Source organism: Anolis sagrei, chromosome 1 (assembly GCF_037176765.1).
Source record: "Anolis sagrei isolate rAnoSag1 chromosome 1, rAnoSag1.mat, whole genome shotgun sequence".
NCBI classification, from domain to species: domain Eukaryota; kingdom Metazoa; phylum Chordata; class Lepidosauria; order Squamata; family Dactyloidae; genus Anolis; species Anolis sagrei.
The window spans coordinates 317,499,711-317,515,002 of record NC_090021.1 but is presented as its reverse complement, the minus strand read 5'-3'; the positions used below and the strand labels follow the sequence as shown (position 1 = coordinate 317,515,002).

At 40.5% G+C, this 15,292-nt stretch overlaps 1 protein-coding gene across 1 annotated transcript; it reads left to right on the top strand.

Moving 5' to 3' along the window:
• Positions 1–3,988: 3,988 nt before the first annotated feature.
• Positions 3,989–15,192, top strand: LOC132762949 (alpha-1-antitrypsin-like). Its single transcript, XM_060756216.2, has 5 exons — positions 3,989–4,007; positions 6,773–7,393; positions 10,034–10,301; positions 12,407–12,554; positions 14,944–15,192. The coding sequence occupies exons 1-5, from the start codon at positions 4,004–4,006 to the stop codon at positions 15,133–15,135; spliced, it is 1,233 nt and encodes a 410-aa protein (XP_060612199.2). The 5' UTR covers positions 3,989–4,003; the 3' UTR covers positions 15,136–15,192.
• Positions 15,193–15,292: the final 100 nt, after the last annotated feature.

Below are 15,292 nucleotides of genomic sequence, written 5' to 3'. Positions count from 1 at the left end.
TCAGTCCCCTCTCCGAACCCCACCAGTATTTAAATTTGGGTGTATTGGGTATTTGTGCCAAATTTCTTCCAGTGAATGAAAATACATTTTGCATATCAGATATTTACATTACGATTCACAACAGTAACAAAATTACAGTTATGAAGTAGCAATGAAAATGATTTTATGGTTGGAGGTCAGCACAGCATGAGGAACTGTATTAAGGGATCGCAGCATTAGGAAGGTTGAGAACCACTGAATTAGACTTTGTCCATTTCGCTGGTAGTTTGGCATACTGCCTAAACCGGTTTTATTCCACGTACATCTTTCCTAAGTGGTGATTTCTTGGTGATTTTTTTGCTTTCTTTCTTTCTTCAACTATGCCTATGAAGAAAACAAGAACCAGATCGCTTACAAAGCTTTGATTTGCCAGTTTCTTGAATAACATTTTAAAAGAAATACATTGCTTTGAATAGATTTGTTTAATGCTCTGAATGGGTGGAGATAGGAGCCATGCTGGATCTTTCACAAAAGCCTTTTCTTTTGGTGAACTTTGAGGCCTCTTCCCAATTTGGGAAAGCCTTGAAATTCTCAATCGAAAGCAACTAGGCCTCTAAGTAGAATAGGACCACGGGGCATCTACACTGTGGAATTGATGCAGTTTAACACCATTTTAACTGCCATGGATCAATGCCATGGAGTCATAAAAGTTGTAGTTTGGTGAGGCAGGAGCCCTCTTTTGACAGAGAAAGTGAAACAACTTGTAAAACTGTAACTTACATGGATCCATAGCACAGAGTCATGGCAGTTTTGAATAGTGTCAAACTGCCTTAATTCTGTACTGTAGATGCATCCTTGGTCACATAGTTTCTCCACTCTGAAAATACATATTTCTATATACATTACAATTATCGAGCTCTGAGGATTACCTGGGAAGGAATCCCACTGAAGCATTGCAGCACATCCAAATACCTGGGAGTTACCCTGGACCATTCTCTGACCTACAAGAAGCACTGCCTGCATATCAAGCAAAAAATGGGTGCTAGAAATAATATCATACAAAAGCTGACAGTCACAACCTGGGCATCACAACCAGATACAGTGAAGACATCTGCCCTTGCACTTTGCTACTCTGCTGCTGAGTACACATGCTCAGTGTGGAACACATCTCACCATGCTAAAACAGTGGATGTGGCCCTTAATGAAACATGCCGCATTATCATGGGGTGTCTGTGCCCTAAACCACTAAAGAAATTACACTGTTTAGCCATTGTTGCACCACCTCATATCCGCCGGGAAGTCACAACCAACAGTGAAAGGACCAAGGCAGTGACATCTCCAGCCCATCCCCTGTTTGGATATCAGCCAACATTCCAACAACTTAAATCATGAAATAGTTTTCTAAGATCTACAGAGACATTTGCTGGAATACCTCAGCAAACAAGAGTCCAAAAGTGGCAGGCTAAAACCAGAACCTCAATCAATGGCTCATACCAAATAAAAGACTCCCTCCTGGGCACACAGAAAACTGGGCGACTTGGAAGGCACTGAACAGACTATGTTCTGGCACCACGAGATGCAGAGCCAGCCTTAAGAAATGGGGCTACAAAGTAAAATCCATGACATGCGAGTGTGGAGAAGAGCAAACCATCGACCACCTACTACAATGCATCCTGAGCCCTACCACATGCACAATGGAGGACCTTCTTATAGCAACACCAGAGACACTCCAAGTGGCCAGCTACTGGTCAAAGGACATTTAAGAGAATGCCAAGTTTGCAAACTTTGTGTGTGTGTGTTTAAATACAATACAACTGTTTGGTTCGCTTCTGATGCAATAAATAAAATAATTTTAAATGTGTATGCAATGTGTATGCATGCATACAAAAAATATGTTCACTCAACCTGGGTAATGCATTGTCTCTTCCAGAGAAATGTGCAACTGCCCACCCTCCTTCTTATCTCTGTGGCAGGGTAATTTCATAACTTAGTATTTGTGAAAGACTTTACTACCAAGGCCATTTTATAGCTTTTCGACATTCCTATTTTGCAAAAGCTTTTTTGCTTGCCAGTCCATATTTGGACAATACTTTAAAATAAATACCTTGAACATCCCTGGTTACTCATTAACGGGACACTCCGTGTCCTCAGGACATTTAATGGATATAAAGAGAAGAGTATTAGAGTCAGAGGCCTGTTTGCATGCTAGAGGTTTCTCAGCCATTGCTGTAAGTATTCTTCTTTTTCTCTTAATGATTTATGCCATTACTTTCATAATGCTGCTTACTGTCCAGCACTTTAACCAAATTGCCTTTAAAGTGAGAAGCAGCCCTACATATTAGAGCAATATCAATAATGTTTGTGGTGTACATAACTAGGCTCACAATTCTGCTTGGATACGTTACATTTCTGTACTGCATCTCACACAATCTCCAAGCCTGCAAGGCAGCGGTTCTGGGACATATAATCCAAACAAGTAACTTTCCCAAAGCTTTGTTTTTAATATGGTTTAGAGAAAAGCAAGTAAACGAATGGTGAGTCATGAGTCAGAGTTTCCAGAATACAGGCTTCATTCCTGAGGACAATCTTGTGGTGGAACTCAAATAGAAAAGCAAGATCTACAACAGGCATGGGCAAACTTCGGCCCTCCATGTGTTTTGAGCTTCAACTACTACCAACTGTTAAGAATTGTGGAAGTTGAAGTCCAAAACACCTGGAGGGCCGAAGTTTGCCCATGCCTGATCTATAAGATTGGCCCTACCATTAGGAAGAGTGAGGTAACTACCTCAGACAGTATTGTGGAGGCAGCTATAGCCACTTTCCTTTCCACAGTCCCTTCTCTTAGGCCCTTTCTACATAGCTGAATAAAATTCCACATTTTCTGCTTTGAACTGAAATATATGGCAGTTTGGACCCAATAACCCAGTTCAAGGCAGATATTGTGGGAGTTTTGCCTTGATATTCTGGGTTATATGGCTGTGTAGAAGGGCCCTTAGAAGATATAGTATGTGCCATATGATCTATTCTGAGCCACCAAGACAAGCTAGATGCCTTTAGGTGTAGCCAAAATAGTGATCTTCATTTGTTGTTTATGCTGAAATAAGAAGTAATTCCAACTGTTTTGAGGTTCTATATGGAGTAGGACACAAAGGGCCCTTCCACATAGTCCTATATCCCAGAATATCAAGGCAGAAAAATCTACATTATCTGAGTGTGGACTCAGATAACCCAGTTAAAAGCAGATATTGTGGGAATTTCTGCCTTAATATTCTGGGATATAGGGTTGTGTGAAAGGGCCCAAAATATCTTGAGGTAGGAGGTAGGGAGAAGTTCAGTTTTTATTTTTTTTTTTTTATTTGTGGTATTTATATACCGCCCTTTTCAACCCTGAAGGGAACTCATAACTTTGCATATAGGCTACAAGTCAGTGTGTAGTCATAACTTTGAACCACATTACTATCTTATCAACCATTTCTTCCAAGGTCCCATACACACTAACTACTAAGGCGAGTGTAGAAGAAGATTGGCTCCATTGTGACTCCCAAATCTAAAAACAAAATTCATTTATGGGTTGTTGTAGGTTTTTCGGGCTGTATAGCCATGTTCTAGAAGCATTCTAGAACATGGCCATACAGCCCGAAAAACCTATAACAACCCAGTGATTCTGGTCATGAAAGCCTTCGATAATACAAAATTCAACAATACAACAGCCTTTGACAATACAAAATTCATGTATGTTTCATACATTACTTATTCACATAATCTAATAGTAATTTTAAACATAATACTTTTAAGAATTTTGCACATGAAAAAATGTGCACACTTCAGCAAAGCAAAGATGGACACCCATGTGGACAATTTTGAAGCATTACAAATTCTCAGATAAGGGATACTCAACCTGTATTGCGTATACCTGAACCCGAATATCATAACTTTTTCCATTTGTATAAATCTCTCACATTGTCATGCATCTTGTTTTAATCTTCTCCCTTATCAGGAGAAAAGTGAAATAGACATTAAATAAATGGGTAAGTAGAGAGGGACTCCAGAACTATAAATCTGACTAATTTTGTGTAAGTTTTTGCAGAAGAATTATAATACAAAATACATTTACTTAGAGCCGTCGTCACCATTCCGCCAAAGCAGTTAACAGTGACTACAATGAAACTAATGACAAAACCATGGTGACAAAATAATGACAACATTCATCCAAAGTGTTACTTATGATTTTTCCAATGAAAAGTCAAAGTCATGTTGAATAATCTTGAGAAATAATGAAAACATAGTGTTCGTCAAACCCTCTAAGCAGTTCTGATTCATGTCATGAAAGTGATTGGTTGGTGCTTTTGTGACTAATTGGCTCTCAAGAGCTTGCTTTTTCCTCACCTGCTATAATTGCATGCATGTCACTTTAAATCATCCCATCCACATATACAAAACAGCTCAGTGGCACCAGGCATGTTATCCAAAGGCACCGCCGCCTTTCCAAAAATGATGCTATAAAAGACGCTTTTCAAAGTGTTTTCCAGAGTCAAATATTTGTTTCCTGCAACAAATATCTGTGGTTGCACCCAAGGGAGCAAAGGGTGAGTTTGAGTAAGGAGCATAGGTCTTATTTGTTTTTTCAAAAATTTCAACATGTCCTGATTAGTTTGTTGAGATTAGCCTGCTAGAAGGCATGTTAGAGTTCATGCCCTTCAAAACTGAACCAATGGCTTAATTGACACAGAATTGCTTTGAGATTAAATCAATGTGAGCTATCAATGTAAGAGTTGAATTTTTTCTCTCATTGTACAGGATGAGCAAAAATCCAAGTAGTATATGTGTGACATGACTAAAAAAAACCCCTTACTGCAGACATTTTGTTTCAGCCCATTTTTTTATATAATGCATTAATGCACAACCTTTACATTGAAACACTTGGCAGTTTCTGCTCATGCTTTACACCAGGGGTCCTCAAACTAAGGCCCGGGGGGTGGATACGACCCACAGAGGTCATTTACCCGGCCCTCGCTCAGGATCTACCTAAGTTTGAAATGACTTAAAAACACACAACAACCACAACAGCAACAACCCTATTTCATTAGCCAAAAGCAGGCCCACACTTCCCATTGAAATACTAATAAGTTTGTATTTGTTAAAATTGTGATTTATTTTAATTATTGTATTATTTTAAAGTGTTTTTTTGCACTACAAATAAGATATATGCAGTGTCCATAGGAATTCATTAATGTTTTCTTCAAATTATAACCCGGCCCTCCAACAGTTTGAGGGACTGTGACCTGGCCCTCTGTTTAAAAGGTTTAAGGACCCCTGCTTTACACAGTATTAGCCAAACAATTTGATATTAACTTTTAAATACTTATTAAAAAGTTAATATCAAACAAGGGGATGGGAGAGATACCCTGACAACCGCCCAAATATGTAGATTTTGACCCTGATCTATTCTAGGGTGGATCTAAACAGCCTATTTATTGCAGAAACTTTTGCAATAAAAGGGGGCTGTCCAGACAACGTTCTGAGCAACCTGGAATTAATTCACCACAAACCAGGAAAACCCTGGTTTGTGGTGAATTAATTTGATAGTGGGTTTATTCTGCTCCTTCTTGGAAGGTGCAGAATAAACCCACTACTTCTGGTGTCTGGGCTGCAGAATACTGCAGTATAGACAGTATTCCCACATTTTTCCGGGCTAAATAAGCCTGGAAAACTGTGGGAATATCAATCCCAAAAGCCCCGCTGAACACAGTTTTTAAAAAGGAAAAGTACTCACCCAGCCTCCATGGGATGGCTGCCGAAGTTCTCCTGGTGCATACAAATGACATGCCAGCAGAAGGGGGGAGGAAAACCACTCCTGCCCCCCTTTCTCCTGATGTGTCATTTGTACATGCCAGGAGAACTTTGCCAGCCATCCCATGGAAGCTCGGTAAGTTCTTTTCCTTTTTTACTGTGTTTAGGGGGGGGGGGGTCTGGGATGGGGGTTAAGTGTCACAGTGTTGTATTGGGAAGTCCCACTACAACATCTGGACACCCACCCTAGAAAGTGCACACTTTCTGGGGTGAGTGCAGATGGGCCCCCACAAACATCCATGTTTTTTAAACACAGATGTTCCTGGGATAACGGACTGTCTGGAATGGCCTCTAGATACACACCTGTAACTTGCATTGATTGAAAAACAAGACATTGCAAATAAACATTATAGCTGAATCAATATCAGGATTGTAGGACAAATGATTTATAGCTATGGTTCTTTCTTCTATGACCCCTTCCACACAGATGTACATTGAACTGGATTATGTGGCAGTGTGGATTCAGATAATCCAATCCAAAGCAGTTATATGACTGTTTGGAAGGGCCCTAGATATCTGGGATCTGTGGTTTAATGAGAAAATTCTCTCTGCTAGAGAGTTTCAATTCTGTAGATCAGGTGGGGGCTCACTAGCGATGTATAGTAAAGAGAATCCTCCATACCTCAGAACTATAAATCCTAGGATTACAGAGGATGGCAATTAAAGTGGCATCCAAATAGTTTAATTGAGTGATAAATGTAATTCATGCACTAAATGATTGATGTCTATTATGTGTTAGGAACAGAACATGAAAGGTATAAAAATTCCCAGGCTGAAATTTGACTGAAATGTGTCAGGTTGCTGTGCAGTGCTTTTTCCATCTTTCGTTTATGTTAGCTTTCAAGATAAGAAACTCTGAGTCTTTGCATGCTACAACTTCAAGATGGTGCAGCAAGTGTAGTTTTTTAAAGAAAAATATTTCATTCTTTCTCTTCATTCACAGACAAACCAAGAACAACAATGAAATCTTTGCTCTCTGTGTGTTTGTTAACGGTTGGCCTCTGTGCTATCAGTCATGGCCATCACATCAATGGCCATGATAATACAAGTGTTGCAGCTACCAAGATCTATACCAACACCGCTCAGTTTGGGCTGAACATGTTGCATCAGATTTCTTCAGCATCACCTGGCAAGAATGTTTTCTTCTCTCCCCTCATCATCTCTTCTGCCTTATCTGTCCTGTCAATGGGGGCAAGATCAACTACCCACACTCAGATTCTGGAGGGACTCACCTTTAATCTGACAGAAATCCAGGAAAAAGAAATTCATGATGGGTTTCATAACCTCTTTTCTGTGCTGACTAACCCTACCAATAAGGTCAAACTCGATATCGGTCAGGCTCTGTTTGTGAAAGATGACCAAAAACCATTACAGACATTTTTGGATGCTGTCCATGCCTCATATGAAGCAGATGTGTTATCAGCAAAATTCCAGGAGCCCACAGAAGCTGAAAAGCAAATAAATGAATATGTGGAGAAGAAAACCCATGGGAAAATTCCACAACTGGTCAAGGGTCTCGATCGAGACACTGCAATAGTTATAGTGAACTACATATTCTTTAAAGGTAAATTATGAAAATCTAAGATAACAGTCTAACAAGTGTGTAAAGAGTGTAAATCAGTGTTCCTTCACTTATTGCGGGTGTTCTGTTCCAGGACCACCCGCGATAAGTGAAAATCTGCAAAGCGGAGACTCTATATTAATTGTAATATGTATACATTATTTTAGCATATGTATAAGAAGTGTGCATGCGCAGTCTAGCCCTCACACTTCCTTACCCGCCTCCGGAGTCACACAGGAGGCAGCAGGCCAGGGAGGCAGGCCTTCCACACCATGCCTCAGGCCGCCGCTCTACTGGGGTCCGTGGAGGCCAGGGAGGCAGGCCTTCCCCGCTGTGCCTCAGGCCGCTGCAGATAGGTGCTCTCAGGATGGGCCAGGGGAAGGAGCAGCGGCATGAATGCTCCAGGTCGCGGGAGTGCAAGCAGAGCCAGTAGATGGAGTCCTGGCCCACACACCAGCCTCCCTTTCTGAGGCTCATTGTAATGTAACTATTTTATATTAATATTTATAAAAATCCGTGAAACAGCAAATCCACGTATAGCAAACCATGAAGTAGTGAGGGAACACTGTACTAACAATGACAAACCATTAATGCAAATGGTGAGAGATATGAGACAGGTAAAAGAAGATACTTCTTTCCCCAATGCTAGGAACTTTGGAACTCACTACCACAAGATTTAATGATAGCTGCCAACATGGGTAGTGTCAACTCAGCAGCTTTTCAGAGAAGAGATAAGGTCAAAAGCTGCTTGAGATTGAAGTCAGCATATGTTTCAGAGTTTAGCTTCAGATCAACAAACAGGCAGTAGTCAAGCAATAAGCAATAAGCATGTTCCACAGCAGCCCAAATCAAAAGGAAGTCCATCCAAGAGAAAGACACGCAAATACAGAAGATATGTTAGTAATTATGTTTATATATTATTTACAATTAGAGAAGCAATATGAAGAGCAGGAAGCAGTGGGCTGGGGGATAAATACAAAAAGGGCTAGCTAGGGCTTTGGAGCTCTTGGAGCTCTTCTGGTATCCTTTCATATTACAGCTGAAGAAACCGAGGGAACTCTTTAGGTAGTGAAGGCAGGGTGGGAACGCACACAGTCCCCAACCCACAATGAACTAGGTAAATCTGATCTCTCAGTAAATAATACAATTTATTGCAATTGGTCTCTGATTTAGTTATACAATGAAGTTCTTGCTGGTGCCTGGATGATTCTAGGAGATGTAATTCCCCAAAGTAATATTTCCCAGCCCTACCATGCATGCAGCTCCAACACTAAACTATTCAAACCCAGACTTGGTGACTAGTTGGGTTGTGAGAAATGGAAACCACCTCTGAGAGTCGGGTATCAATACTATAGTGGGTTTTATTATCCAGGATTCAGAATGTAGTTTGATAACTCCAAACTGGATCAGTAGACACAAGTACCTGTAGAAAGACCAGTGCAATAAACACAAGAACTTTGAATCTTCTAATGGTCTGTCAGAAATGTCTACACATTTCTTGCACAGAACCCTTTAGTCCAACACAGGATATACAGGTTTTTGCACAGGTCCCCATACAGGTTTTCAGTTCGTCCAGTTATCACTGCTGATGCTAGTGTGCAAGACAATAAATTAAAGCCTGTTTATTTATTTATTTATTTATTTATTTATTTATTTTAAACATTTATACCCCATCTGTCCGAGGGGGGACTCAGGGCGGCTTTACAATAGGCAACCATTAGATGCTGAACATCAACTAACAATCATAATTAAACAACAGTCAAAACAATTATAAACATTCAAAGATTTAAAATTATTTAAAATCCTGCCAGTTTAAAATCATGATCCAAGATCAGTCCATTGCCAGTCGCATAGGTCATTCTCATTCAAATGGCTGTATCTATTGCTGAAAGGCTTGACCTCAAAGCCAGGTCTCAAGTTTTTTTCAGAATACCAGGAGGGAGGGATCAGATCTGATATCATTTGGGAGGGAGTTCCACAGCCGAGGAGACACCACTGAAAAGGTCCTGTCTCTCATCCCCACCAACCACACTTGCAAAGCAGGTGGGACCAAGAGCAAGGCCTCCCCCGATGATCTTAAACTCCTTGATGGTTTGCAGAGGGAGATACGTTTGGACAGGTAAACTGGGACGGAACCTTATCTTTGAAAACAGGACAAACCTGTAGGTTGAAGCTGTCTAGACAAATAAGCATCTAAGATATTTTATATATTTTTCTATTTCAAGAAAGAGTGATCCATGTTGCTTAAACATTATCCTTGTAGGACAAATCTGTAGGTTGAATCTGTAACCTTCCCTGTGTTTTGAACTTTAGCATCCAGAAGCTCAGGTCAATGGTGAGGAACTGTATGAATGGTAGGCTAAAAATCAAATCATTCAATCTCTTGCTGTGAGATAGTCTTCTATGGTCTGCTCTAAACACATGATCTATTTGATAGTGATATGTTATTATTGCTCTATGTTAGGCTTTATATGTATGTGAGGCATTAACATTTGCCATAAATATGTTGGAAACAGTTTTGACCCTGGGGTGAGGAAGGTGGTATACAAGTGACGTAAATAAATAAAATCATTCCCATTTGATAGTTGAAAAAGCTGTATAATTCTTCCAAAATATGAGCATGTATCCTTTATGCCTCTTTAGGCAACTGGGAGAAGCCTTTTGATCCAGAGATGACAAGAGAAGGGGACTTCAAAGTGGATGATAAAACAACTGTCAAAGTACCAATGATGCAGAGAATGGGTTGGTTTCACTACTATTTTGATCGTGAGCTGTTCTGCACAGTGGTACGAATGCAGTATAATGGCACTGCTACCTCATTTTTCATTCTACCTGATGCTGGGAAGATCAATGAATTGGAGAAGGCAATTTCACTTGATGTTTTGTCCAAATGGGCTGAACGTGTTCACCGGTAATCCTTGTGTTACTACTAATGTATTCCTCTAGATAGTTATAGCAGAAGGACTTTTACAAACAGTACCATGTTTCTTTCTGATTTGCACTTGTAATTGTACATTAGTGTAATGAGCTCCTAGACCAGTGTTTCTCAACCTGGGGGTCGGGACCCTGGGGGGGGGGTCGCAAGGGGGTGTCAGAGGGGTTGCCAAAGACCATCAGAAAACACAGCATTTCCTGTTGGTGAAGGGGATTCTTTTTGGGAAATGTGACCCAATTCATTGATGGGGTTCAGAATGCTCTTTGATTGTAGGTGAACTATAAATCCCAGCAACTACAACTCCCAAATGTCCTGTCTATTTTCCCCAAATTCCACCAATGTTAACATTTGGGCATATTGAGGATTCATGCCAAGTTTGGTCCAGATCCATCATTGTTTGAGTCCACAGTGCTCTCTGGATGTAGGTGAACTATAGCTCCAAAACTCAAGGTCAATGCTCACCAAACCCTTCCAGTATTTTCTTTTGGTCATGGGAGTTCTGTGTGCCAGGTTTTGCCAAATTCCATCATTGTTGGGGTTCAAAATGCTCTTAGATTGTAGGAGAACTATAAATCCCAGTAACTACAACTCCTAAATGACAAAATCACCCCCCCCCCACTACACACACACACACACCAGTATTTAAATTTGGGCGTATCAGGTATTTGTGCCAAATTTGGTCCAGTGAATGAGAATACATTCTGCATATCAGATATTTACATTACGATTCATAACAGTAGCAAAATTACAGTTATGAAGTAGCAACAGAAATAATGTTATGGTTGGGGGTCACCACAACATGAGGAACTGTATTAAGGAAGATTGAGAACCACTGTCCTAGACCATATTGACTCATCAGAAGGCAATTCACAACTAAGGTTGTCAGTTCAGCTTTCTGGGCCAAAATTTGAGAGCCACAAAATAGCTTCTAATGCTATAATTAAATATTACATGAAATACCAGCCACAGTTGACATTTTGAAACTGGAGTTGGGGGGGGGGGGGTATTTTCCTGTTTGGACATTAAGACATACAACTTATCTAAAGGAGTATTCCATAATCATGGAGAAATAGGTAGATTACTCTTTCTCACCTACCTAAGGAGATGTAGTAAGAAACATTTAATCTAGTGACCTTATTTCTAGTGGACATAGAGCAGAGCAGAGGGTAAGCTTGGCACCTAAACAACTGGGAGGAAATTAGGAAACTAGAACATCATATATAGACTTTCTGGAAAGTTGATTCAATTTGAAACAACAAATCAAAAGTCCTTGCACACTGTAGCAAGTTACTGCTCTATTAGGTGTGGTGGCCCTTTCCTGAGCCCAACAAAAATGGATAATTTACATCCTTGTCTCCCACCTGGAGATGAATACTGTAAACTCAGGTCCAGACCTTGAGATATGACAACCGTTACATTAGCTGAAGAATCTGAATTGTTAAAAAGGGCAGTCCTACATAAACTGTGTTAATAGTAATCAACAGGCCTGTAGCGAGAGGGTGGTTTTAGGGGTTCAACCCCCCCCCGAAATGTTTCAGATTTTTTAAAAAAATACCTGGTTTACTCATGAATTTTAACTGGTTAAGCAAATCCCCATGCTAAGTCCATGAGATGCAAAAAATTAAGAGTCCCTCCAGAACTGCAAGCACTATCTCAGGCAAATATTGACAATTTGTTCACACTGTCATTACTTGCAGCAATAGCTGATGTAGCGAAGCAACCAAGTTGGGGGGGGGGGTGTTGAATGCTCTCATTAAAGAGGCCAGACTTGGTGGTGGTGGTTGACAGGGGTCAGGGGCGGAACTGCAGGCTATTGAAGGCTGTTCTGCCCCCTGCTGTGCTCTTTGCTTCAGCATGAGCTAGGAGGCAGGTTTCAACCCCCCCCCCCCATGAAATTTTCAACCCCCCCAAAAAATTTCAATCCCTCCCGAATTTTTTTTCTGGCTACGGCCCTGGTAATCAAGCAATGGTATAAATCCACTCCACTCTTAGCAGCGCAGTCTGTGAAATGTTGTTTTAGCTCTATCCTTTATATGGGGAAAATTATTGGATCATTTTCTTGCCTCTCTCTTTTTTTCCAGTGGCACAGCACATGTACATCTCCCAAAGTTTAATATTTCTGCCAGCCATGACCTAAAAGGTCCCCTCACCAACCTGGGCATTGCTGATATGTTCTCTGACCGTGCTGATCTGACTGGAATCACTGGGCAAGCTTTGAAAGTATCAAAAGTAAGTCTAACATTTAAAAATCCCAGTATTTATGTGATTTTATTTGAACCAAGATCTTGGTTTAAATACAATAGTGTAGGTACTTGTTTCCTAGTTTTCCCCACCACATGTTATAACTTATAATTTTTAGCTATACTTTGTTTTAAAGGTTGTGGTAAGCTGCCCTGTGTTCCTGCATGGAGCAAAAGATGAGATATTAAATCAATACAATAAAAATAAATATATGAGATGAATATTGTGTTCAGACCTTTGATTATCTCTGGACACATTCCAGCTTATCAATCACCTTTTTGAACTATGGTTTCAAATGTTTAAAAGCAATGCTTTTGGCTTTGGAAAGATTAGCCGTTTACAAGAAACTTTGCCCGGGGCACGCCCGACTGTATTTACTCAGTCTTTGAGGAGGTTTTTTCCATGTGGCCAGACCTGAACATAGTATTCCAGATGAGGCTGACCAAAGCAGAATAGAATGGTATTATTACAACCCTTGACCTATATACATATTCTTTCTGACATATCTGAGAATTTGGCCCTGCCATCCCACTGTTGACTCACGTTTGGCTGATGACTCCCAGAACTCACAGTTTTTCTGTGACGGTCCCCCTGAATGGTTATTCCAAGCCTAGTGAGAGGAATCAGTGATGTACCTGGTGATGACCTGTAGACAGATGCACACTGGTGACTAAGGTTGAGCCATGTCCCATCATAAGTCAGATCAATTTCATTATTTTTTCCACTTACAACGCAATATCCGATGCTCACACATGGTCTGCGCCACAAATTAAGAAATCGAACCTTTAGATGCCTTTGTATATTAAGTTTCAATTTCTTCATAAGGCCTCTGTTACACAGTTAAAATTCCCTGGTTAATCAAGCCTTGTGAGAGGTGAAGCAAAACATGTTGGCATGCCTCTCAGTCAATTAGGGCTGACAGAGGACGGAGGGGTGGTAGAGCAGCCACCATTTTGATTTTAAATTTCAGACCATGGTGGAGCAGGCTCCATTTGCGCTCTGGAAAGAATCGAGGGAGGAGGGCAGGCAGGCAGTCAGAGTAGAGAGAGAGGGAGACAGTGAGGGACACATTGGCTAAGGAAGGGAGAAAGGAGTCAAGTGAGACAGAAGAGAGACGGAGAGCATCAGAATAGAAAGAAAGAAAGGAGGAGAGTGAGCTGGCTGTGGGCCCAGTGGCTGTGTGGGTGTTGTGCTGGCTGGCTGGTGGCTCTTGTGCAAATGGTCTAATGGCTGATAGTACTTTGAAATTATTTTGAGTTTAATTTTTATAGCATTAATAGAATTAGGCTGCCCCAGTGCCCACAGCCTGGAGAGGCCATTCCTAAATGAATGGCCCTCGGGGGTCCCTCCAACTCTAGGATTCTATGAAAATGTAGAATGGGTTAGTATTGGTTTCTTCTATTGGTTAATACGGGAGACATTTGAAGAGATAGCTGTTGTGGCTTTCTAAGGAAAAAAATCCCAAAAATCAGTAGATGTACGAATATTTTTGCAAGTTGGGAGGAATGATCCCGTTATCTTGTGTTATCTAGTATTATCTAGAAAATTCAAGGTGATAGCTCTTGTAGGGTTTTGTTAAAAATGTTGTTTATAAAAGCTTTGAAAATTCCCCAAAAATCATGGATAAGTGAAACTTTCTGAAATTTGGTGGGCTAACAGTGGTAAATGTGTTCTACCATTGTAGCAGGTTTCATCCCAATAGCTGTAAAAATGAGGGAGAAAGGAGCCCCAGAAGTTTCCCCACTTGTGCAATTTCTATAACAAAATAGTAACAAAATTGCATTACTCTCATTACTGTAACAACATGTTCACTAACGATACTTTAGAAACAATTTAGAAATGAAGCACCAGTACAACCCCCCCCCCCCATACCCCATATTTTGTAATGACTTTTGAAACATTTTTTAATCAATCACAGAACCCTACTGGTGACATCTCCTATTGAGATTTTATGAGTCATCCTGAGTTCTCATCAGATTATGTAAATCAATCTGCATGTGTGTACATGAACAGAGCCAGATGCTTCTCTGAACATCTGCTTTGTGCATTTGTCATGGAACAGCTGTGGATTATTGTTGTGTGGGCTTTAAATTGTTGTGACAGGTAGAAGAGAATGCCAACATCTACAATAGTCAAAAAAGGAGCTGTGCAAGTGTAAGCTCTGTGAATGATACTAACAAGATCCCAACCGATGAGTGTCCAGGGTACTTTTGCAGCAAATGTAGTTATTAACTAAAATCATGCTGGTTGTCAAAACTGAACAGACTGAATGATGAGAAGGACAATGTCCTTCAGTAAGAAAACATCCGTTTCACCTTCACATAAGTAATCCCATTCATTTTCCTGAACTTTAACCCATCTTTTTGTTTCTTCTCAGGTTACCCATAAAGCTGTGTTGACTATTGATGAGAGAGGTACCGAGGCTGCTGCAGCCACCGCAGTAGAAGCCATTCCTATGTCTCTGCCTCCGACCATTATGTTCAACGAACCTTTTCTGATGCTGATATATGATCAAGTTACCAACAGTACACTTTTTATGGGCAAAATAGTAAACCCTACTGAGTCTTAAGCAATAAAGTACAATTTTGAATGCAGCATTCCAATAAACAAGACTTTGCAACCTGAAGCCATTCTCTCAACCCCAATTAACTTTGCTGCAGTTCAAATGTGCATTGATACTGTTCAATGCACATTGCATTGGTCCCAATACACTTCAGGTACCCATG